General features: G+C 48.0%; 1 protein-coding gene and 1 long non-coding RNA gene across 5 annotated transcripts; both read left to right on the top strand.

Annotated features, from left to right (window-relative positions):
* Positions 1-1,830: 1,830 nt before the first annotated feature.
* Positions 1,831-13,640, top strand: LOC310891982. 3 transcript variants are annotated; one of them, XR_014577836.1, is made up of 4 exons: positions 1,831-4,473; positions 9,147-12,371; positions 12,843-12,901; positions 13,109-13,592. It is a non-coding gene; the product is annotated as an uncharacterized lncRNA (long non-coding RNA). The 3 variants fall into 3 exon arrangements; XR_014577834.1 differs by lacking the exon at positions 1,831-4,473 and having other exon boundaries at positions 8,889-12,371; positions 12,843-12,931; positions 13,109-13,640; XR_014577835.1 differs by lacking the exon at positions 1,831-4,473 and having other exon boundaries at positions 8,889-12,371; positions 13,109-13,634.
* An 8,033-nt stretch (positions 13,641-21,673) lies between these two features.
* LOC310891980 (zinc finger CCCH domain-containing protein 11A-like) lies at positions 21,674-24,891 on the top strand. 2 transcript variants are annotated; one of them, XM_083854182.1, is made up of 6 exons: positions 21,674-21,765; positions 21,992-22,111; positions 22,894-23,017; positions 23,462-23,665; positions 24,183-24,302; positions 24,811-24,891. In XM_083854182.1, exons 1-4 carry the CDS (start codon positions 21,712-21,714, stop codon positions 23,563-23,565), a joined length of 402 nt encoding a protein of 133 aa, XP_083710308.1. In that variant the 5' UTR covers positions 21,674-21,711; the 3' UTR covers positions 23,566-23,665; positions 24,183-24,302; positions 24,811-24,891. The 2 variants fall into 2 exon arrangements, with proteins under 2 accessions (XP_083710308.1, XP_083710307.1); XM_083854181.1 differs by lacking the exon at positions 24,811-24,891 and having other exon boundaries at positions 24,183-24,524.
* The last annotated feature ends 252 nt before the right edge of the window (positions 24,892-25,143 follow it).

Here is a 25,143-nt window from a genome sequence, read left to right as displayed (position 1 = left end):
CATTGTAGCCTTTCTCTCTGTCTCATGGGACACGAGGAAATAAACACACAAAGAAAACAAGTACCCAGCTTTCTTTCGTTTCTTCTCCTGCCAGCCAGATGTTAGGTCAGGAATGGGAGACTAGAATATGACTCTACAAATTTGGATTTTGTAGAACAACTTAATAGATTTTGTGGGACATCACTGCAGGGGAGAGGAAGCTGGTACAACAGTTGCATACACTCTCTTGTCTTACTATACCTGCTGCTTTTCCTTTCCTAGAGGGAGCAAGACTTTAAATACAAAAGCTGTCAACATTTGTGAATCTTACTAGACTTCATACAACGTCTTAGAGTATTGCTTGCACTTGGGATCGCTCTGTGTCTGAGTTTCCCTCGTCCTGGATTATGATTTACTGTAGCTATTCAGTTCCTTTGTTCCTTTGTATGGATTGTTGGTAGACGGAGTTTACTATGTGGAAGATATTGCTGAGAATCCAGGCAATGGCAGTGTAATTCTGCTGGCCAAATACAGTTAACTGTGTAGACGGGCCGTGGAAATGAGGAAGAGAACGTGGATTTTTCATGAGGCAGAGCAAGACTGTATCAGTTCTCTCTTCCTTTTACTCTAGCCAACTTTAACATGTTTGCGAAGCCTTGGGATGGGAAAGTCGCTTCCCCCAAGAAGAAGGCACTGAAACGTAAGGCACCTGGCAGTTTTCCCTCTGCTGTAGCAGCTGTGAAGCCACGGACTGCCTCTGACGCTGACACAATGGGACCTCCAGCCAAAAAAGCAGCTATGGTAAGGACAGGGGCTAATGCAGAAATGGATCCCTTGTAAAATTTACACCCTCCTCTAGGAGAAAAGATGGAAAACTCAAAAGTTCTACAGGCTTTCTGTTTCCTTTTAAATCCAGTAGCTGCCTACAGAATTCTTGTAGTACCCTTCCATATTTATTAGATTAATGGCACTATTTACTTAGTCCTCTGTGATTCTGTGATTTCTCTGGTGTGGAGGATTTTGTCCATTAATGCTGTGTTCTTAAAAGACACAAGATCATTAGTAACCTCCAAGTGAATATTAACTTTCTTCAGGAGCACCTTGGTTTTGTATTTTGGCTAAGGCTCCGCAATGCCAGAGGAGAAGCAGCATGGAGGAAAAAGCTAGTAAGGAATCTTTTACCCATGAGTCCTAAATACTGTTTTGCTGCTTTCTAGGCTGTTCCAGCCACGCTGGAGCACGTCCCAGCCACCAGACTTGAAGAAAATCCCCAAAACAGGTGATGACCACAACTTGTTCTTTTTCTCAATCGGTGTATATCCCCAGTGAAACATAAGTTCTGTCACACGTGGGGAAAAAAGGAGGGTTCTGAGATAATTAAAGCCCAAATCCATCAGAGGAATAAGTCACGTGAAATGACTTTCTAGCAGCTAGCAGGAATGCTTAATTAGACTTACTTTCTTTAAATGCTGCAAGTCGGTACAGCTTTCCAGTGACTTCTTGCTCTGTCTGAATACCTAAATGAGGATGAGGTGAAGTTCTCCTACTTCCTCGTGAGGTGATAAATGATGAGTAGTGTCCTCTGCCTTTTGGTCCTCAAGAAAGCCACCCGAACAAACATACAAGGTGACAAGAGTGCAGGGAGAGCAGAGGGAAGTGATGGCTGCAGATCAGCTTCCTGTAGTGGGGAGCAAACTCTGCTGAGTGTGCCGTGGGAAAAATGACTAACTTAGCAAACAGATATTTGCAGATGGAGACTTCTTAACATTTTAACAGGAAAATTAAGCAAGGTGGCAAAGTGCCTCTTGCTACAAAAATTGAACCATCTTTGCTAGACTCCAGGTGCTCTGGCTTCACAGAGAAACCCCCAAACTGAAAAATGTACCTGCTAATATATTGGGCTCTAAATGTAGCCCTGGGTTAATTGAATAACAATCCCTGGGTAAGATTGAAGTGCAGGAGGGGTTGGCTACGGTTTCAAGAGCCGGTTTGCAGAAAAGGGATTTCCCGTTAAGAAATGGCATATACTGATTGTTCTCTTCCTTGCTCTGCCAAGACCTGAAGCACATCTTGGAAGCCAGGCAGAATCCGTGGAGCCAATGGAGTTCTCAAGCTCGACTTCAGCTTCTTCCCAGCTAGAAGAAGCAAGGACACGCCGGCTGAGTTCCACAGGCAACGCGCCCGTATCTGTAGACGAGGATTTAGAGACGCTACTTTGGGAACTCTCAGACGGCATACTGGAAGCCGAGCTCGACTTGGACCCAGGGAAGGATGAGGATGACCTCCTCCTTGAGCTTTCCAAGATGATTGATGATTGAACTGCATAGTCCTATGGTATATTAAAAAAAAAAAAAAAAAAAACTCTTCTTCTTGTTGGATACCCCGAGGTGATCCTTTTTCTAACTGAGGCTTTGCAATGAGACTTAAAGCACAGTTGGAACTGGTAGAAATTGGCAGGATCTGCACTCAGTTGTCCTAAGTTTTCCTGCTGGTCAGAGTTAAGGTCTTGTGCATGGTTCCGTAACTATAGGTGGCTACCTTTGATATCAAGAGGACAAAGCACTTGTTTCTTTTGGCACAGAAAGATGTCCATCGGCACGCTGTGGTGGCTGTGAATTGACGTAGTGACGGAGCGATGCTCTGAAGGCTTAAACGGAAAGCTTCTTCCTTCCGCCCCCCTTGGCACAGCTCGATGTTGGGCACATTGTGAAGCCTGGGTGTTCTGATTTCTCGGACAGTTGATACCCAAATCCCGGAGTTACTATGTCAACTCTTGACTTTTATTTGTGTATGCCATTGTTTTGACTGTAATCTTTTCAGATGATGAAGCTGTAGGGGCGGGAGGGAGCAAAATAATTATTCTAGCGTTGTGGACCAAACATGCTGCCAGGAGTGGTGGTGGTGGGGTCAGCCCACCCGGCCTTACTTTCAATTATCAGGGATGATAAAATGGTGTGAAAAGCAGCAGCTCTGCGATACGGCTACGCTACCCCCACTCCCTTCTCTTGTGCTGTACCAAAGTTCCCCCAAGCTTTGGTTGGTGCTTTTTGCTGGTGACAGTAGGACTCCAGGGCGAGTAGTCGGGACTCTCCTGCAGTAACTGGGTCAATTAAGGGTCGGTTTAAGTGCCTCCTGGTTTTTAAAATTGCTCCCCTGAGCTGCTGGCTCTGCTGCCTGCTACAGCAAATGTTCGGGTGCCATCAGCGTCGCACTTGGGCGTGGGCACTGACCCTGCGGAGGAGAGCTGAGACTCGCGTGTATTGTGTACCCTGCCGCCAGTGATCGTTTTCCCCTAGCAGATCTATTTTGAATCATTTCCCTAAATTTTAGAGGAACTTTAGGCTCTTTGTGCTATGATTTGTGAAGCTGTAGGGGCCCTCAGGCATTTGCTGCTGGCAGAGGAAAACCGCTTGTCGAATTTGTTGTAAATACTTTCTGTTTGGACAACAACGCCTGTGTGTGTGTGTGTGCGTGTGTGTGTGTGTGCGCGTGCGTGCTTTGACGACCCCCTGCGACGCCCCAGCTCCGCGAGGGAAGCTTTGAAGCGGCTCTGGGAAAACCTCTGCGGAAGAAACCGCTGCTAGTGACTTGCGGAAAAGGGACTCCACAATCAGTGAGATTCTAAAGTAGGTATGTTTATTCAGCGCTGGGCAGCACGGGAGGTCGTGGGCATGAAGATTGATGACTCTTCCTCGTCACCGCTAGTTGACCTCTTGTCTTCGCACAGACTCAGTTGCTCCTTGGCTCTTGTCCACCTGCAGGACCAGTTTCTCCCAGTTTCTTAAGACAGGCTCACTCTCTTATTAGGAGACTGACCTTGGTAAGGGGCCCAAGGCTTCTTGCTTTAGTTAATTGGCACAATGCACCATAGTTAGCAAAGACGCTAAGTAGCATCCTAGTTTAACGCCGTCAGCGCTCTATCTCTACTTGATAAGATTCTCCTAACTCCCTCTCTCACTGGAGCCCACGCAGCCCTCCGTCCTGCCGAAGGACTTCACGGGGACTTCTGCCGGCTCCGGGTGCCCGCACACAGACAGAAATGGCTTTGAGAGAAAACAATCAGGAGGAGGAGAGCTCAGAGACTGCGGCCGGCTTCGGCCACCTTCCCCTCGCTTTCCCTCTCCGTGTTCAAACCGAGCACTGTTCTGCCGTCAACCTTCGCTGCCTCTGCCCGCGGCGCTGGGCTTTCGCGTGTGCCATTGCTCCTCTACATATTTTATCCTTCCTTTTGTAAGGAATGGTCCAGCAATTCGTGTCACTAAGGGATTTGAAGGGTTAACATCGAGGCCCGGGTCTAGGTGATAAGAGAACAAAGGGGTTTTTAGGGAAAAGTGCTGACTACTGCAGGGGATGTTGCTAGAGTTTCTGAAATCCGGCGCAGAGGCTCCCAAACGAGGAGGAAGGGGGAGCTGAAGGACAATTGAAGGACAAAAGCCTGAGAGGAAGACAACCAGCATTGAGCCCGAGCAAGCCCCGAGAGACCACCAGAGACTGGTACGCAGGCGCCCCTGGGAGGGGTTTCGGATTCCGGAAACCAATTCTAATAACCCTGCCTCTTCTCGAAGTAGTAATGAATATGTATTAGCCTGGGAGCATCAAAACCAGCCGCCTTACGTAACAGGTGTGCGTCCTGGGGGAGCAGAGACTCCCGGCGCACCCAGCGCTGCTTGCTTGCCTCTATTCGTTTAATAAATTGTAAACTTTGATTGTAATCCTATTTGGATTTATAACAGCCATTTATAACACTTTTTATATTTGTATTTTATTTAAGGCTGTCTTGCCCCCCTCCCCCCCCAGCCTCGCTGCTCGCCAATAAAGCTGGCGCAGGGGCTAAGGGATTTGAAGGGCCTGCTTGTACACCTAAGGGATTTGAGGGCCTGCTTGTACACCTTTGGGGACTGCCTCTTTTGGGGGGGGGGGGAGGTGGGGGTGTTAGGAGCTGCTTGTATACTTTTTTAGGCATTCCTCTGAGAGGGGGTTGGGAGCTTCGTGTATACTGGGGGGGGAGGGCCTCCCTCGAGGTGGAAGGGGGGGGGGTTGGAGCGTTTCTACACTGTAGGGGCCTGCCTGTACACTTTTGGGGCCTGCCTTGGAGGGGTTGGGAACTGCTTGTACACCTTTGGGGCCTGCGTCTGCGCGGGGCGGGGGGGGGTTGGGGGGTTGGAGCTGGTTTTAACCTTTCGGGCTTGCATCTGGAGGGGGTTGGGGCCTGCCTTTGGGGGGGTGGTTGTGAGCTGCTTGTATACTGTAGGGGCCTGCTTGTACACCTTTGGGGCCTGCGTCTTGGGGGGGGGTGGGAGCTGCTTGTACACTGTTAGGGCCTGCCTTGGGGGAGGGGTTGGGGCATGTGCCTTGGGGGCATGGGTTTGGGAGCTGCTTCTACGCTGTAGGGGTCTGGGTCTTGGGGGGTTGGGGCTGTTTGTACACCTTTGGGGCGTGCCTCTGGGGAGGATGGGGAGTTGCTTGTACACCTTTGGGGCCTGTGTCTGGGGGGGGGGTTGGGGCCTGTGCCGGGGGGGTTGGGAGCTGCTTGTACGCTCTAGGGTCCTCTGGCAGGCTTTGGGGCCTCCCTTTGAGGGGGGCAGTTGGGAGCTGGTTGTACACCTTTGGGGCCTGAGTCTGGGGTGTGGGGGCTGGGGCTGGGGCTGAGGCCTGGGGCATGCATCTGGGTGGTGGTGGGGGGGGGTCCAGTTCATGGGGGGGGGGGGTTGGGAGCTGCTTGTGGACAGTTGGGGTCTGCATCCGGGTGTGGCTGGGGCCTGCTTGTAGACTTCTGCAGCCTGTGTCTGGTGTTTGGGGGCTTTTCTGTAGTGTTTGGGGATTGCATTTTGGCTTTGGGATGTGTCTAGAGCTTCTGGGGCCTAGCTGTAGTGCTTGGGGCCTGCGTCTGGGGCTTTTCTGTAGCATTTTGGTAGCGTGTTTGTGATTTGGGGTCTGTATCCAGGGTTTTGCCTTTTTTTGTAGTTTCCAGCTTTGTGTCTGTTTCTTTGTTGGTTGCCTGGGGTTTGGGGTTTGGATCATTAGTCAGTGTCATTAGCGTCGGGGGGTTGATATGAAGGGTTAGGGTTGTGGTTAGAGTTGTTAGGGTTAAAGAGAATAAGGATTTTAGGGTAAGGGGATCAAGGTTGTGGGAATAAAAATGTTTTTGCACAGAGTTACATCGTTTAGAGGGAGGGAAGGTGGTATTGATATATGCTTGCAGTGATAAGAAAGCTTAACAGACAACCTTGTAAAATGCAGACAACCAGAATCCTTAGAGCAATTGGGTGGAAATCACGGTGTAAGAAACATTACCACCTCAAAGAGGAAAACAGTCAAGAAAAAAATAAAATTGACTAGTAACAGGCCAGCAGCTGTGTATTTTCTGTGAAGCACTGGATAGATTGTGAACATGGATTACCCAGTCAATGGGGAAACTGGGGAGGGTCCTGGTCACCGAGAGGAAAAAAAAAATTATATAAACTGTGTTATGGAACTAGTAGGTGGCTTGTGGGACGCCTGCCATTGCAATCGTGAATAAAAATGCTACCTCACTGAGATACTTGCCTGAGCCTATGGTATTGGTTACAGAGTGTTTCTAATAAGGTGTTAGGGTTTTAAGGTTTCAGGGCTAAGGCACTAGGGTTGGGTTTCAGGGTTAGGGTTTCCAGGGTTTAGGGTTAGGATTTTAAGGTTGTTAGGGTTGGAGTTATAAGGGTTAGGGTTTGGGGGTTAGTGTGTTAAGGTTTTAAAATATTTTGTGGTTTTAGTGTTGATAGGGTTTTTAGGGTTAGGGTCTTAGGGTTTTAGTTATGGTCAGGTATTTAGGGTTAGGGTTTTAAGGTCTTATTTTTTTTTTTTTAAGGTTAGGGTCTCCAGCGTTAGGGCTTTGAGAATCTTTACGTTTTGGGTTAGGGTTTAGAGGGTCTTAATTTTTAGGGTTAGGGCTTTTAGGCGTAGGTCTAGTGTGGTAAATTTTATCGGGTTAGGACTGTAAGGGTTTTTAGGGTTAGGGTTTCTAGGGTTTGTTGGGGTAGGGGTTAGGGTTAGATCCGTGGTTGCCATAGGCTTAGGGGTCAAGGTTCTTAGGGGTTAGGCCTAATATTAGGGCGGAAGGCCAAAATAAGAGGGTGGGAGCCCCCCCCAAAATTGAAGGGTTGAAGCCCCAAGTTAGGGGAAGGAACGTCAAAATTGTGGGGTCCCCCAAAATTGGGCGGAAGAACTTTTAATATTAGGGGGGAACCCAAAAAAGGAGGGTGGGGGACTCTACAATCGGTTGTGTCCCCCCCAAATTGGTTGTGTCCCCCCCCAAATTGGTTGTGTCCCCCCCAAAATTGGTTGTGTCCCCCCCAATTAGGGGAGGAACCCCCAAAATTGGGTGGGCGAACCCCCATATTGGGGGGAAGAAGACTTAAATGGAAGTGTGAAATTCCAGAATTGAATGTGGACCCCCCAGAACAGTCTTCAGGGGTTTAGTGTGGTAAATTTTATCGGGTTAGGGCTGTAAGGGTTTTTAGGGTTAGGGTTTCTAGGGTTTGTTGCGGTAGGGGTTAGGATTAGATCCGTGGTTGCCATAGGCTTAGGGGTCAAGGTTCTTAGGGGTTAGGCCTAATATTAGGGCGGAAGGCCAAAATAAGAGGGTGGGAGCCCCCCCCAAAATCGAAGGGTTGAAGCCCCAAGTTAGGGGAAGGAACGTCAAAATTGTGGGGTCCCCCAAAATTGAGCGGAAGAGCTCTTAATATTGGGGGAAACCCAAAAAAGGAGGGTGGGGGACTCTAAAATTGGTTGTGTCCCCCCCAAAATTGGTTGTGTCCCCCCCAAAATTGGTTGTGTCCCCCCCAATTAGGGGAGGAACCCCGAAAATTGGGTGGGCGGACCCCCATATTGGGGGGGAAGAACACTTAAATGGAAGTGTGAAATTCCAGAATTGAATGTGGACCCCCCAGAACAGTCTTCAGGGGTTTAGTGTGGTAAATTTTATCGGGTTAGGGCTGCAAGGGTTTTTAGGGTTAGGGTTTCTAGGGTTTGTTGGGGTAGGGGTTAGGGTTAGATCCGTGGTTGCCATAGGCTTAGGGGTCAAGGTTCTTAGGGGTTAGGCCTAATATTAGGGCGGAAGGCCAAAATAAGAGGGGGGGAGCCCCCCCCAAAATCGAAGGGTTGAAGCCCAAAGTTAGGGGAAGGAACGGCCAAATTGTGGGGTCCCCCAAAATTGGGCAGAAGAACTCTTTAATATTAGGGGGGAACCCAAAAAAGGAGGGTGGGGGACTCTACAATTGGGGGGGACCCCCAAAATTGGTCGGGTCCCCCCAAATTAGGGGAGGAACCCCCAAAATTGGGTGGGTGAACCCCCAAATTGGGGGGAAGAAGACTTAAAAGGAAGTGTGAAATTCCAGAATTGAATGTGGACCCCCCCCCCAGACCTGGAGAGGAATCCCCAAACTTGGGGGGGACCCCCAAAATTGGGGTTAAAGCCCCAGGTCCCGGGGAGCTAAGCCCCAAATTAAGGGAAGGAACCTCAAACATGTGGTGAGAACCCCAACACTGGGGGAAAGAACCTTAATATTAGGGTGGCAGGCCAAGAAAGGATGGTGGGGGCCTCCAAAATTGTGGGGGGCTTGGAATTGGGGGGAATCCCCAAAATGGAGGGGGAACCCCAAAAGTGGGGGGGGGGCGAAGCACCAAATTAGGGGAAGGAACCCCAAAATTGCGGGGAAGAACTCTGAAATGGAGAGCTGAAAACCCGAAATTGAGGGGAAACCCCCCAAAACGGCGGGAAAACCCTCCATAAACACGAAACCGGTAATGTAACAGAGCTGCGAGGCTCAATTTTCTGGGGAGTGCTGGGAAATGTAGTTCTTGGCCACCGGGTTTCCGGGAGTCCATATTGTTTTCCCAGAGCATGCCGGGAGATGTAGTTCTCGGACACTGGGCTTCCGGAAGGCCATGTTGGTTTCCCATCTTTGCTAGGCTCCGGGTGCTCTGGCTTCACAGAGAAACCCCCAAACTGAAAAATGTACCTGCTAATATATTGGGCTCTAAATGTAGCCCTGGGTTAATTGAATAACAATCCCTGGGTAAGATTGAAGTGCAGGAGGGGTTGGCTACGGTTTTAAGAGCCGGTTTGCAGAAAAGGGATTTCCCGTTAAGAAATGGCATATACTGATTGTTCTCTTCCTTGCTCTGCCAAGACCTGAAGCACATCTTGGAAGCCAGGCAGAATCCGTGGAGCCAATGGAGTTCTCAAGCTCGACTTCAGCTTCTTCCCAGCTAGAAGAAGCAAGGACACGCCGGCTGAGTTCCACAGGCAACGCGCCCGTATCTGTAGACGAGGATTTAGAGATGCTACTTTGGGAACTCTCAGACGGCATACTGGAAGCCGAGCTCGACTTGGACCCAGGGAAGGATGAGGATGACCTCCTCCTTGAGCTTTCCAAGATGATTGATGATTGAACTGCATAGTCCTATGGTATATTAAAAAAAAAAAAAAAAAGAAAAAAAAAAAGAAAACAACTCTTCTTCTTGTTGGATACCCTGAGGTGATCCTTTTTCTAACTGAGGCTTTGCAATGAGACTTAAAGCACAGTTGGAACTGGTAGAAATTGGCAGGATCTGCACTCAGTTGTCCTAAGTTTTCCTGCTGGTCAGAGTTAAGGTCTTGTGCATGGTTCCGTAACTATAGGTGGCTACCTTTGATATCAAGAGGACAAAGCACTTGTTTCTTTTGGCACAGAAAGATGTCCATCAGCACGCTGTGGTGGCTGTGAATTGACGTAGTGATGGAGCGATGCTCTGAAGGCTCAAACGGAAAGCTTCTTCCTTCCGCCCCCCCTTGGCACAGCTCGATGTTGGGCACATTGTGAAGCCTGGGTGTTCTGATTTCTCGGACAGTTGATACCCAAATCCCGGAGTTACTATGTCAACTCTTGACTTTTATTTGTGTATGCCATTGTTTTGACTGTAATCTTTTCAGATGATGAAGCTGTAGAGGCGGGAGGGAGCAAAATAATTATTCTAGCGTTGTGGACCAAACATGCTGCCAGGAGTGGTGGTGGTGGGGTCAGCCCACCCGGCCTTACTTTCAATTATCAGGGATGATAAAATGGTGTGAAAAGCAGCAGCTCTGCGATACGGCTACGCTACCCCCACTCCCTTCTCTTGTGCTGTACCAAAGTTCCCCCAAGCTTTGGTTGGTGCTTTTTGCTGGTGACAGTAGGACTCCAGGGCGAGTAGTCGGGACTCTCCTGCAGTAACTGGGTCAATTAAGGGTCGGTTTAAGTGCCTCCTGGTTTTTAAAATTGCTCCCCTGAGCTGCTGGCTCTGCTGCCTGCTACAGCAAATGTTCGGGTGCCATCAGCGTCGCACTTGGGCGTGGGCACTGACCCTGCGGAGGAGAGCTGAGACTCGCGTGTATTGTGTACCCTGCCGCCAGTGATCGTTTTCCCCTAGCAGATCTATTTTGAATCATTTCCCTAAATTTTAGAGGAACTTTAGGCTCTTTGTGCTATGATTTGTGAAGCTGTAGGGGCCCTCAGGCATTTGCTGCTGGCAGAGGAAAACCGCTTGTCGAATTTGTTGTAAATACTTTCTGTTTGGACAACAACGCCTGTGTGTGTGTGTGTGCGTGTGTGTGTGTGTGCGCGTGCATGCTTTGACGACCCCCTGCGACGCCCCAGCTCCGCGAGGGAAGCTTTGAAGCGGCTCTGGGAAAACCTCTGCGGAAGAAACCGCTGCTAGTGACTTGCGGAAAAGGGACTCCACAATCAGTGAGATTGTAAAGTAGGTATGTTTATTCAGCGCTGGGCAGCACGGGAGGTCGTGGGCATGAAGATTGATGACTCTTCCTCGTCACCGCTAGTTGACCTCTTGTCTTTGCACAGACTCAGTTGCTCCTTGGCTCTTGTCCACCTGCAGGACCAGTTTCTCCCAGTTTCTTAAGACAGGCTCACTCTCTTATTAGGAGACTGACCTTGGTAAGGGGCCCAAGGCTTCTTGCTTTAGTTAATTGGCACAATGCACCATAGTTAGCAAAGACGCTAAGTAGCATCCTAGTTTAACGCTGTCAGCGCTCTATCTCTACTTGATAAGATTCTCCTAACTCCCTCTCTCACTGGAGCCCACGCAGCCCTCCGTCCTGCCGAAGGACTTCACGGGGACTTCTGCCGGCTCCGGGTGCCCGCACACAGACAGAAATGGCTTTGAGAGAAAACAATCAGGAGGAGGAGAGCTCAGAGACTGCGGCCGGCTTCGGCCACCTTCCCCTCGCTTTCCCTCTCCGTGTTCAAACCGAGCACTGTTCTGCCGTCAACCTTCGCTGCCTCTGCCCGCGGCACTGGGCTTTCGCGTGTGCCATTGCTCCTCTACATATTTTATCCTTCCTTTTGTAAGGAATGGTCCAGCAATTCGTGTCACTAAGGGATTTGAAGGGTTAACATCGAGGCCCGGGTCTAGGTGATAAGAGAACAAAGGGGTTTTTAGGGAAAAGTGCTGACTACTGCAGGGGATGTTGCTAGAGTTTCTGAAATCCGGCGCAGAGGCTCCCAAACGAGGAGGAAGGGGGAGCTGAAGGACAATTGAAGGACAAAAGCCTGAGAGGAAGACAACCAGCATTGAGCCCGAGCAAGCCCCGAGAGACCACCAGAGACTGGTACGCAGGCGCCCCTGGGAGGGGTTTCGGATTCCGGAAACCAATTCTAATAACCCTGCCTCTTCTCGAAGTAGTAATGAATATGTATTAGCCTGGGAGCATCAAAACCAGCCGCCTTACGTAACAGGTGTGCGTCCTGGGGGAGCAGAGACTCCCGGCGCACCCAGCGCTGCTTGCTTGCCTCTATTCGTTTAATAAATTGTAAACTTTGATTGTAATCCTATTTGGGACTCAGCCATTTATAACACTTTTTATATTTGTATTTTATTTAAGGCTGTCTTGCCCCCCTCCCCCCCCCAGCCTCGCTGCTCACCAATAAAGCTAGCGCAGGGACCCCTGCCTGCAACCATAGAGACGCGGTCCTCCCGGCCTGCTAGAGCGGCCCCCCACGCTCCTCCAGCATCCCAGCGTACCTTGCGCGCTCCCGCCCGGCCTCAGGGGCTTCCGGAGGCGGCCCAGCAGGGGCGGCGGGAGCAGCGAGGCGGCGGCAGCCATGGCGTACCGCGGGCAGGACCAGAAGGTGCAGACGGTGATGGTGCAGCCCATCGTAGCCTTCCTGCGGCTGGGGAGCGACGGGGGAGCGGGTGGGGGGCGGCCCGGGCCTCAGGGGTCTCGGCCCTGGCCTTGAGGCCTTGTCCCGGGGCCCTGGGGCCTCGTTGCAGGGTTTGAGGCCTTGTCTTGAGGCCTTGTCCCGGGCCTGGAGCTCTTGTCCCCGTGCTGAGCCCTTCACGCAGTGCCCCAGAACCTCATCTTCCGCTACCTGCAGAGCGTGAGTAGCGCGGGGAGAGGACGGGGAGGGGATGGGGATGGGGATTTGGGGGGGGTGGGGGGAGGAGGGAGGGTCCGGGGATCTCCCTCGCTGAGTTTTCGGCTCCCACCCGTTGCTCGGGGCAGGTTTGTGGGGAGTGGAGAGCTGTGCGGCGTGCTGGTGGGTACAAGGAGCTGCTGCGCAGCCCGGCGTTTCCCCCTCGTGTTAACGGGAGTGGGATCGTGCAGCCGGGCGTGCAGGAGTGTTCCCTTGTGACTGGAAACGTGTCCTTCAGCAAACGTGTAGTATTCACCCAGTCATATAAGACTCTAAAATGTCAGACTGTTAATTGAAACTGCCCCTGAGAGTTGCTCCTTGGAGTGTTTGGGAGCTCTAGCGGCTATGGTTAGCGGGTATTTCTGAACACACGAGAGAGAACAAAACTGCTCGCGGTGTTTGTGTTCCAATTTACTCTCCTCCTTCGTTCTGCAGAGCTCGAGGATCCAGGTGTGGCTGAGCAAGTGAACGTGCGGATAGAAGGCTGCATCATCGTGAGTGTCAGCACGACCCCACGTTACATCGTTAGTTTGTTTTCCCTCATTCACAATCCTATTTTTTCTTGTCAAGAAAAACTAGCCCAAGGGAAAAAAGAAATCGTGCTTCTCTAACAATTAGTCTTCGTTGTCCAGCCTGGGTCAGCAAAGCTGACGATGGTTCGTGTTGTTGCTGAACTAATTGCCACTGTTGCCGATTTGTAGGGCTTTGACGAGTACGTGAATTTGGCGCTGGACGACGCAGAGGAGATTCACTCCAAGACAAAATCAAGGAAACAGCTGGGTGTGTCGTGTGTCTGTGCAACCCGAGTGACGCGCGGTCTGAAACCTGCCCGGGTGAGCCTTCTAGGTAGCAGCACTGAGACGTACCAACCGTGTGACGAGCCTTGCTGTTGAAGTTCAGTGAGCAATTCCTGGCTACATCTCTGTCCCTGATGATTTTTGAGCTGCTGATTTTGCTGAATGAAGGAGAATCTGTCCCTGCCTGAGACCAGTTCTGGTCTTTGAAACGTGTAATACCAGGCGGCCTGCACTCTGCGTGATGGGCAAAACCCTGCTCAACCACACGAAACACTTTCTGAAAACACGAGATTATTCTCAGGTTCTGGGCTCTCTCTAATCCCCTCTTTCCCTTCTCTGTGCTGCAGGCCGGATCGTGTTAAAAGGGGACAACATCACTCTTCTACAGAGCGTTTCTAAGTAGAATTTGCCATCCTTAGAACAAAGGTGGCTGCCGTGCTGCGGAGTGACTGAGTGCCAGGGGAACGCGGCCCGCTGGTAGATAGGAAGTTATTTGTAACTGGGGTTGCATGCTGAGGTCAAAAGTCTTTCCTTTGTGGGAGCGAGTTGTTTGTAGCTTGAAACAATACGTGATGTATTTCACAAATAACCATTTTTCACATTAACTGTAAATGTAAACACAAATCTGCTTGTTTTCAGTCTCTTCCTTCTGTGAATGGAGAAGGAGGAGAAATATAGAAGCGTGGGCTTTTCTTTTTGCTGTGGATCTGATAAGTTTCGATAACGCTATGTGCTTTCTTGACCATTACATCTGCGTTATGTGGCCAGGGTGGACTCGTTCAGGGCACGGAAGCCCCACACAGTCCTTGAGCTAGCAGGGTGCTAAGGAGGGTGTTGGAGATTTTGCATACAATTGCAGCCCTTTGTTGCTGCAGTGACAGGTTCCTCAGATTCTTTCTAAACAGGGTTTAGCTTGTTGAGAATCTTTTTGGGAGTGTTTATTGTGGATCAGTCAGTAAAAGTATCTTAGTGGGCCCGTGAGGGATTTGGGGCTGTGGTGCAGTAACCCAGTGTTTACAAGTGTTACTGCTATGCATGCTTGTCCAATAACGTCTCCAGATCAGAGAGTGAGAGCGGGCAACTGGTTTGGATTAAATCTGTCACTTCTTGCTGCTTTGGACAGAGCCTGTAGATTAAACCCTTGTGGTGTTCAATAAGCTGGGGTATCAGATGTGTCGGTTGGGTTTTTATCATTTGATTTATTTTTTTTATCCATTTGGAGATCTGTCTTTTCTATTTAAGTTTCCCCAAGAGAGCTGAGTTGCTTGATGCATCGACCAAAGAGAAGTTCCCCGGCTGACTTGGGACAGCCAGTCCCCTCGTTTTTCTGATCACAAAAAAAAAAAAAAAAAAAAAAGAAAAAGAAAAAAATCGAAGAAGAAAAATTTTGACTGTAACTGTAACTCAGAAACTAAGATTACCTAAATGGAGAGAAATGAATTTTGATGCACAGGCTGTGCTAGAAATCTGTTAATCAGCATTCAGTTTTTTGTGTATCATCATCATGAAAATTAATAAATTCAAGGTGGGAGATCCTTTCCTGAAAGGGAAGGACAGAAATACGAGTCTTGCTGTGGGGCCTACCCAGCGCAGTTCTGCCATTCCGAGAAGTAATACGTCAGGAGTGTCACAGCAGACGTTCCCAGGAAGAAACCTTTGAGGGGCAGCATGACACACTTGATTGGCTAAAGCAGCTTCAGCTGGACAGCCTGCTGCCGGGATGGGTAATTCTAAGTTGTGTTCAAGTTGCTGAGTTCCTTTCAGCATGTAGTAAAGATGTAACGTGCCGATGTCGTTTGGGAACAGGAGGCATTACGTGTCACCAGCAGTGGGCACGTAGGGAAAAAAACAGTATCTTACGAGGTCCTCCACATCTGCCTTTCATTTTGTCCTTGGTTTGCCAGCTGGAGCTTTCAGGAGGTGAGGAAGGAGGCTGTCCCAGTGAATAGTTCAGGTGTTGCAGGGTATTTGTGATGCAGTGCTTGTAAAATTTACCTGCCCGCATCTCCTGTTACAGGCAGCCCCCCGCGGGCCCTGTGAGATGGGGAGCTGCTGCCCGGGGTTAGGCCCAAGGTGCCCTGTCAGGCCCAGGGCCGCCCTTCCCCTCGCCCTGCCCTTCCCTCCCGCTCCTCAGCCCTTGCTCAGGCCTTTTGGGCCGTTTGGCCGTCCGTCTGGCCGTCTGTCCATCCATCCGGCTGTCTGGCCGTCCATCTGGCCCTGTGTCCCCCCGTCCCACCGCCCTGCCCCGTCCCTGCCGTCTCCCTAGGGAAGCAAAGAGTCCCTGGGCTGCCTTCAGGGGGGAGGTTCTGCTCAGGAAATTAAAGCTTCCCCCTTAACGGGCGCCTTGCGAGTTATTTTGAGTTCCAACCTTCTGCCTTCCTTTCGTAGCAGTGCCTCTGAGGGGTGCGCTGTAAGGTAGCCGTCATCTGGTGCGCTGCTCCTGCGTTTCCCAAAGGAACTGCCTTCGGGATCTGACTAACTCTGGATGCACGCGGTTGTCACCTTAATTTCTCCGTTAGTTTGCTGAAAACAACCCGCTTGGGTGACCTTTGTGTTTGTTTCTTCAAACTTGGATCGAGGAGGTCTCTGTTTCCTTATGTTGATGTTCACGGCGAAAGTGCAGAAGGGATGCTTACTGTTGCCCGGGTCAGTCCTGTTGCCAGGATGGGAATGTTTAGCCTACCGGCCCTCTGGTGCTGTTAGGCTGCACTCGGAGTGTGAGCTCTGGGCCTTATTTGGAAAAGACTGCGTTATTTGAGTGTACAAACCCGAGATATTCTGCGGATAGGTGATTCTCAAACCACGTCAGAACCACCGCTGTGACGTGTGCTGGAGTCGGACGCGCGTTTGACTGATCAGGCGGAGCAGGTGAATTGAATTTGTTGCTGGATGGCGAGGTGTTCTGGGGGAAGAGCTAGTCTAAGGAAAACTTCCTCTTACTGCCCCTTCCCATCTCAAATGGCCACTGCCTGGGGAAATTGCTTCTTTATGACATTAACTACAACGTTACAGTGAGGATGAGGAATCATCTTTACTCCCATAGTTATTTGCTGCCAGGCCGCAGCATTGATTTCAGAGATTTAAAAAAAAAAAAAAGGAAAAAGAAAGGAAGTATGTATTCTTTCACATACTCTCTTTTCCCTGAGAGTAAATGTTGTAGCTTCAGCAGTACCCTTCCTCTGGAAACGATTCCCAGTGCCTGCTCAGACACTGGGGAGTAAAATGACAGAACAATGGAGGAGAGCCACCCGATATAAAGAAAGGAAAAAAGGGGTTATGGATGAAGGGAAAGCAACTACATAAACAATTGGTGCTATCTAAAAATTGGTTAACGGTTTGGGACCTGCAGGTGCTGCCTACACGTGCGTGTGTTGCAGTCGTGCCTGTTGCCACTGCGCAAAATGGAGAGAGCTTCTTTGTCGAATGCAGCACGTTAAAGAATGCGCCATCCCTCGTGTGGGACTTCTTCCCCATTGATCTGTGGTTTACCTGAAGGTTTACCATAACCTACATAAGTTTCAAAAGCAAGCAAACAACCAACCAAAAAACAACACCAACATTAAAGAGTGGCAAGGCAGATGCTCATCTGGGGACTCTGACTCATCGGTGACATCACCAAGCAAAGCATTGTGAGCGCTTCGGGTCGGGGCTGCTGTGGCGAGCCTCGCAGCCGGGAGGGAGAGCGGGTACGGTTCGCCTCTGGTGGGTCTGTGTCAGCCCTCTGCCCTGGTGGCTTCGTTAGCAGTGAGGGTTTGACTGCTGTGTTCCCAGCTTTCGCTTCTGCACCGACCGTGTGGCAGAGCCCGCAAGCTGCTTCCTCAGCTGGAAGAGGAAGAGGAGTGACCTCAACTGTGCCGAGGTAAAGCAGAACCGTTGAAAAGATTTGTCAAAGATGCGGCTGGTACCAGCGCAGCCGCTGCAGCTGCAGCAGGTCCTGGAGCATTGGAGAAGATAGAGAGGGGTTTCTTCGTGAAAAGAATGCTGTGAAAGTGTTTTCACGCCAGAAATTAGGAGAAGCGCCTCTGTTGTTTGGATATCCTCTATTGACCTGGCACACGGGCATTACAGCATACCTGGCACACTCTTTGTATTGTTTGTAAAAGAAAAAAAAAAAAAGTGTTTTAGGGCAGGCCAAAAACCTGCCTTGGCACTTCCACATTGCAGCAGTGCTTGCAGGCCGTGCATCCTGGATGCCAGGCAAGGATCTAAATCCGATGGTGCTGTTGGTAACGTGAAGTTCAGGAAGCACTTCTGGGTTTTTCTGCTCTTCCATGTGAATTTTTGCCCTGTGAAGGTGGTGTACTGAGCTCTTTTCTTACCAACAAATAGGTTTAAAAGCAGTTACAGCAAGGATGAGCTGTGTTAGCAGGAGGCTGTTCTGTGCTTTGACCATGGGAAGATGAATGGTTTACCTATGCACCGTTAAATATAATTTGACACCTAGCACACAACACTTGCAGCCTGTGGGGTGCTTTAACAAGCAGGTAAATCAGCGGAGACTGTTTTGCAGCAAGGCTGATGCTGGGTGATTAAAAAGCAGGGTCACAACAAGGATTTATGCTGTTCTTTCTTGCTTGTCATCCGACTGTCCGCTTACACTGTTCTTAAAATAAAAAACCACCAAAACGGGGTAAGCATCTTTAATACCTTTATTATAAATGGAAGGCACAAAACAGGCCAGCAACAGAGACTGTCCAAGAGAAAGACTTTGTGCTTTATAAACAAACAAGAAATTACCCTTAGGTAGGTGTGATAATCCTTCCCTAATGCATTTTTTGGAGTGCAAAAATATTTTGTTCCCTTCTTGCTCTTCTCTCCAGGACAAAGGCAGAATAGCCAACTGGAAAGTTAGACCAGGGAGGTCAGTTTGTTCCATACTGAGAAAGACAAGCCTGTAAAACAAACTAGGCAGGTTTTCTTTGGACTAGTTATCTTCCTTCAGCAAAGGCAAAGTTTATGACACTTGTTGGCATGTATTTCCAGACCCCCAGCTACCGTGACTGTAGTGCATCTGTAATTCTTTTGTACAAAAAGAGTTCAAAATCTCGTAACGCAAAAACTTTACTAGCACCCTGGAGAAAAAAGAAATCTAAAAATCTTGCCAACTTCTATTACAGACCTGCTGAGTGCACCAGAGTTACTCATTTTTATTCAGGCTTTCAGGGGCTAGTTCAGTTGGTTTCTGTTCAGCACTTGGATCGCCATATTGGCAGATGTCAGTTTAAAAAAAAAAAAAAAAAGCTTTGGAGATCTTTTTTAAAATGTGACTGCTTTTTATGGCATTTAGGGCTGTGAGGTATCCTTGGTTTTTGCTTTCTTCCCATTCCTTAGACCAGATCCATTCATATCCTGAACAGCGTTCTGGGTCTGTTCAGGAAAATGGAAGGCAACAAGCAAAATGATGAGCTCCTTGGGCATTCAAAAGAGCTCAGTCTGGAAAAGATTTCAAGTCCAACTTCCATGCTAAGGAGCACCAGTAATTTTTAGAAGTAGATGCAGAGGAATCTGCATGGCACTAAGTGTGTTTCTGAAGGTGCTAAAGGTCAGAAGTGACGATTCCTCTCAATACTAAAGAAGAGAAGGAAACCTTGCACTTAACTACTGTTTTTATTCCCTTTGTCAAGCAGTCAAAACCAACAACTAATACGGGAACCCAACTTTTCCCCTCTTTACTTTAGATTTGGGAAAATTCCCTGCCAAAATAATACTTCCTGGAAAATTCACTAGTGTTTGTGTGAGTAAAAGGTTCCAACCTTTTATTATTAATTTGTAAGAACTATTTCATCCGCTTTTGTCCAGAAGAGTCAGAAATAATTTGCACAGAAATGTGTAGCATTTTAATGAAAGGCTTCAGAATCACTCTAATTTGAACTTTATCTGGTCTGGTTGCAGGTTTTATGACATTTAGTGTCTTAAAAAAAAAATCAAAATATCTGACTTCACATCAGAAAAAAAAACCTGCTTGTGGCTAAATAAAATCTGTTGCAGCTCTGGTCATTGAAAAATCATTGGCTGTTAAATTGGACCTAAGTCATCTTTTCTAACCTTTCATGATCTTGCAGCAATGGATGATGATGGATATATGGATTAGGGAACAGCACGTGATGGCAAACCTGTGGTATTTGCTACAGCGCAGAAAGAAAACAAATTGCTTCCAAAAAATCAAACTAATTCAAAATTCTTGGTATCATGCAGCCATGCCACTGGCAAAGTGAGCATTGCCCTGCCTCTCAAAGCTTGCTGTATCCTTGATCTGCTGCCTTCCTGCTGTTAATTGATTGCAACTCTACGTGTCTGATCAGGGCTACGAGTTGTTCTCCATATGGATACCATACGACATATACTGTGCACGCTTGTGTGTATAGATATGTTTATCCTGTATGCATGTACATATTTGATCTGGATAGGCTGGAGCGATGGGCTGAGGTCAACTGTATGAAGTTCAACAAGGCCAAGTGCCGGGTCCTGCACCTGGGGCGCAACAACCCCAAGCAGAGCTACAGGCTGGGAGATGAGTGGCTGGAAAGCTGCCTGGCCGAGAGGGACCTGGGAGTGTTGGTTGACAGTCGGCTGAATATGAGCCAGCAGTGTGCCCAGGTGGCCAAGAAGGCCAACAGCATCCTGGCCTGTATAAGAAGCAGTGTGGCCAGCAGGTCTAGGGAAGTGATTGTGCCCCTGTACTCGGCTCTGGTGAGGCCGCACCTTGAGTACTGTGTTCAGTTTTGGGCCCCTCGCTACAGGAAGGACATGGACGTGCTCGAGCGAGTCCAGAGAAGGGCGACCAAGCTGGTGAGGGGTCTGGAGAACAAGTCTTACGAGGAGCGGCTGAGGGAGCTGGGCTTGTTCAGCCTGGAGAAGAGGAGGCTCAGGGGCGACCTTATCGCTCTCTACAGTTACCTTAAAGGAGGCTGTAAAGAGGTGGGGGTTGGTCTGTTCTCCTACGTGCCTGGTGACAGGACGAGGGGGAATGGGCGAAAGTTGCGACAGGGGAGTTTTAGGTTGGATGTTAGGAAGTACTTCTTTACCGAAAGGGTTATTAAGCATTGGAACGGGCTGCCCAGGGAGGTGGTGGAGTCAGCATCCCTGGAGGTCTTTAAAAGACGTTTAGATGTAGAGCTTAGCGATATGGTTTAGTGGAGTACTTAGTGTTAGGTCGGAGGTTGGACTCGATGATCTTGAGGTCTCTTCCAACCTAGAAATCTGTGATACTGTGTGATACATATGTATGCATATTTGTGTGCTGGCCCCCAGATCACTCATGGTATAAAGCATTGGCCTCGAAGGCATACTCATCAAAATATTTGGTAGATCCTCCTTTTTTTTCTAGTTCCCTCAAAATGAGAGAGTTTTTACGCGCTCTCTGTGTCAAAAAGGCAAAACTTCTGATTTCCACTGTCGCTCTCGCTAACTTTCTATCACTCACTCCTCGTGTGTGTGTCTAAACACATATGTGTGTATGCGTATGCACATTTGTGTATTTCTGTGCACTGGTGTGTTTTTTGCTGTACAGGTAATAAAGACGGGGAAAGGTTTTAGTGTTTTCTTAATAGGTGAAGAAATCTTGAAGACCAGAGATTGGAACATACTGAATTTTGAATTAAAAAAAAAAAAAAAAGTCAAATTTTCTGGCTGTGGAAGATGGAGCCTCATTTTTGCAGCCACTTTGAATCACGAGTTCATCTCTAAATGCACTGGGTTTTTTTGTTTTTGTTTTGTTTTGTGGTTTTTTTTTTTGGTTTTTATTTTTTGAAGAGCTAACTAACCCTGGCTGTCTCCAGTCTGAGAGAGTGTTCAGATGGACTTGCTTCCTCCATTAGTTATAAGCTGTTTAAAAGCACATCCTATGTTTGAATTGTGGATGAGAGGCTCCCTTGGCAAAGTGAGGAGGCAAATTCTTCCTACCCCTTTATCATTAATTCACGGATTCAGTGTTGGTTCGGCCTCCAGGAGAAGTTAACTGGAAGTCTTTGAAGATCGATAACTTTGCTGAGGTTGTCCAGGTAGGTGAACTCGAAGACCCACAGTGACTGGAACGTGCTATTTAATGCGTCATACTGCGTTCTGTAGAAGTTACTCGTAGCCATAGTTGATCATTGCCTTGCATGTATGATCAGGTGGTTTTTGAAGAAGTGACTCCATTTTCAGGCTTCCGGATGTGCTCCAAGGCATATTATTGAGGACGTGGAAGAGAACACTTGCTGACAAAGCTCCTGGCAGCTTTACAGAACTTTAGTTTAATATTGTGTTAGTTCCCGTAACAGCTGATTTCAAGGCATTGCTCTCCTCAAGAGACTAATTTGATGAACAGAAGAAAGCTGGAAAAATGCTTGTTACTCATTATTTTTCACTTGTTGGTACTTTCTTTAGGGTTACTTTTAAAAAGAAGATTTCACTGATCACAAGCCAGTGGAAGACTTTCAGCCCAAGCAAGGGTGAAGACAGCTCTCTCCAAGAGCAGAGGAAGTCCCTGTGGAGAGAACCCGAGCTTGTTATCAGAACTTGTCGGCATGTCTAAACAAGGAGACGATTGCTACTTCTATTTCTATTCTACCTGTACCAAGGTATGGCTGGGTTTCTTTTGCTTTGCTTTGCTTTGTTTTTTTGTTGTTTTTTTTTTTTTTTTCATTTTTTTCAGGAAGGGGTAGAGTAGGAGGAGGAGGCACACTGGTCTTTGGTTAACGTGATAACCAGATAGATTCTGAATTCAATTGTAGCAACCTGAAGCAGTAGCATGGACGTTTTTGAGGCTGTACTATATTTTCCTTGTTGGTTTCCTTTTGGTTACAGGGAGACAACTGTTCCTTCCGCCACTGTGAAGCTGCTCTGGGGAACGAGACAGTCTGCACGCTGTGGCAGGAGGGTCGTTGTTTCAGGAATGTCTGCCGATTCAGACACATGGAAATCGATGTGAGTGCCTAAAGATGTGTTCTCAAAATAAATCAACAAAAGCATTTTTCAGTGCTGTAGGTGTGCTGATTGTGCTTTTGCAGGATAGAGTCCTTTGCTTTGGAATTACACTGGTTTCTGTTAGCAGGGGAGGGGGTGGGAGGAAGGAGAGGGAAATAAAATCAATGCCTTAGGTATGTCTTAGCAAGATTTTCTTTTATTAGACGCCGACAGTATTTTCTCAACAGATGCAGAATAACCGCTAACTAGACTGCTAAAACCTGCTGGAGCAGGGGGGTAATAAACAGGCTGTACTAGCCTCCTGAGAGCAGGCTTGATAATGATCTATCAGGTCTCTTGTGTCCCGGAGTCCTTCAGATAATGCTGTTCTAGCTGCCTGGGCTAGGAAGCAGTGGGGAAAGTTAAAGGTGCAGAAGAACGAAGTCTCCGAGAAGTAGTTCTGGATAGAGTTAACGTAGGCAATTTAAGATGTTCTTTTTCCCTCTGAATAATCCTAGTATAATCCTAGGTGTATTAGTTTAACCCACCCTAAACTGATGTCTGAGAGTGCCTGTCTTCTCAAACTGAATGATGACAAGGCTAAACGTGCATAGTGGTTACAGCTTCTGCAAACTTTGTGAATATGCCCGGAAATACTATACTTCCGTGATAAACTGACCTTTGGAATGATGTTTCAGCACTGTATTGTGACAGCCCTATCGCTGTCGTGACCTGGAACTGTGCATCTCTTTGCAAACCTTAGGTGCATGTTATCACGAGCTTGTCTTTCTTTCTGTCTTCAGAAAAAGCGCGCTGAGATTCCCTGCTACTGGGAGAAGCAGCCAGTAGGCTGTCAGAAAGCCAACTGTGCTTTTCATCACGCAAAGGGACGTTACATCGATGGCGTCTTCTTACCACCAAGCAAGAGTGAGTTTAGGTCCTTTTTCTTTAAGTATTGAAGAATTAATTTTGCATATTACTTAGTGGGTGCCAATAGTGTAGGAGACATCAGGTAACCGTTCATTTGTGAGTGCAGGAAAAGGTCTGCAGTCCTAGGTGGTCAGCTAAACCGAGTGTACTGCTGCTGTACTGCTGGTATTTGTTTTCTGCTTTCATGCTCAGCTTCTCTCTGCTTTGTGTGATATTTGCCTTGCAGTTTGCTTTCTGTTGTTTCGTCTTCTGCTGGGTGGTAGGGAGATGTGTTGTTGTTTGAAGGCAAGTCATTGTTCACGGTGTAAACAGTGGCGGGATGGGCAAAAGGAGATGCTGCATTCATTGCCTGTGCAGGTTATCTGCCTTAGCTACCATCTTCGTGCATTGTGGTCAAAGTTTTAAACTGCCATATTACTGATGATCCTCCTCTTCCTCTAGCTACACTGCCAAGTCCGCCTGAGTCCGCGGACGATGATTTGAAAGTGGCTCAGATGTCTCTGCAGCAAAACAAACTTTCTGTCCAGTCCAATCCCTCTCCATAGCTAAGGCGGGTGATGAAAGTGGAAAACTCGGAAAATGTCCCAAGCCCTACACACCCTCCAGTTGTAATCAATGCTGCAGATGATGATGCAGATGATGATGGTGAGCATGGTTTGGTTCTTGGAAGGAATTTGTGCTGTAAATGATTGTGTAAGTCTTTGGTTCTTGGAAGGAATTTGTGCTGTAAATGAATGTATAAATCACAGATGACCTGAGGTCTGACTAGCGATAGGGCAGGCAGTCCGCTCAGGTCACTGGTGGCTTTGTCTGGCAGTCAGTGGACAGAACCTGAAATGTTGGAGGAAAGCTTAGAACCACTCTTGGCTTTAGCTGGTCTGTTGTGTAAAGCTCTATGTGAAACTAGGAAGGAAATTCCTTTTTTTTTGTCTGAAGAGTAATATGTTGTGTAGTAGTTAAAGCTGCAGAGAGAATCTAGAGTCCTAGATGTTTTGTCCTAGGGTAGTCTACTTACGAGTTCATCAGGTCAGTGTAGCTGTATTAAAAAAAAAAAAAAAAAACAACTTTTTTATAGGAACCATGGACTGAAGTGTCATTGCATGAGCTACATAATCACGAACAATCTGGCCTATGCATAACTGAATAGATTCTTCCCCTTCAGACCAGCTTTCTGCGGAAGGAGAAGAAACTAAAACTCCCGTCCAGCAACCAGCTGAGGAAGGCCAAAATGGATTACGGATGATTTCCACTCGGAAAGCCAGTGCTACTACTGCTAAACAAGGTATTCCAGCACCTGTAGTAGGATAAATCGGAAGGAGAACTTGACAATTAACTCAAAAGCAATGTGGCGTAAAAACACAACAGAATGTAGGGGTGCTGAATGGACTCGGTTATTTCCATGATCTCATTTCTCCCTGATACCATCATGTGCCCATTGGGTCAGAAAGTTGAACTCCTTTTCTTTCCTTTTGGAGAACAAAACAGGGTCACAGCATGGAGTTTAAATGGCTGCACGTGCAGCCTGGCAACCACTGTTGAAAGCCATATCTAACGATAGAGGGATCTAATATCACGTAAATGGATTAAAATTAAAACTACAGTTTTTACCCTGAAGGGTGAAAGGAGGGGCAAAATGCCATTGATTCTATGGTTGTTTCACTTGTGAGGAGTGTTGACAGGCTTTATTCTAAATACTTCTGAAAGTTCCTGAGCACTAAGAAGCCTGAGGATCTGTGGTCCTCAGTGAGTGCCTCTAAGCCTTAGTCTCATTAACTGTTTTCTGTTTTCAGAGGACGGTCTGAATTTTGGAATAAAAACACTTGAAGAAATCAAATTGCAGAAAATGAAGGAAAAAACTAAGAGACACGGTGGTGAGTTAATATTCCCTGCTTCCTTACCCTGTTCACCTTCATCCTGTGTGATGATTTTTCTTTCAAAAAAAAACTCTTCCAGTAATACCGGGTAGCTGGCTATGCTTTGGTGAATCCAACTATTTTGCCAAAGAAGTGAAATTTGATTGGCTTCAGAATGGCAGGTGATGGTGGCTGGGAGCTGCTTGAGGGATAGACTTCCATGTTTAGCTGGGGGCATCGAGCAACCTGATTCTCAGCCAGCTGGTATTC

This window comes from Anser anser, assembly GCF_964211835.1.
Source record: "Anser anser genome assembly, contig: HAP1_SCAFFOLD_141, whole genome shotgun sequence".
Taxonomy (NCBI): domain Eukaryota; kingdom Metazoa; phylum Chordata; class Aves; order Anseriformes; family Anatidae; genus Anser; species Anser anser.
Note: the sequence above shows the minus strand (reverse complement) of the source record. Positions and strands in the feature narration are given on the sequence as shown.

Bases quoted from the DNA above. Each gene is read 5' to 3' on its own strand.
- LOC310891980 (XM_083854182.1), top strand. From the start codon at position 21,712: ATGTCTAAACAAGGAGACGATTGCTACTTCTATTTCTATTCTACCTGT. The intron at 21,766-21,991 runs GTATGGCTGGGT...TTTTGGTTACAG, and splicing joins TCTATTCTACCTGTACCAAG to GGAGACAACTGTTCCTTCCG. The intron at 23,018-23,461 runs GTGAGTTTAGGT...CTCTTCCTCTAG, and splicing joins CTTCTTACCACCAAGCAAGA to CTACACTGCCAAGTCCGCCT.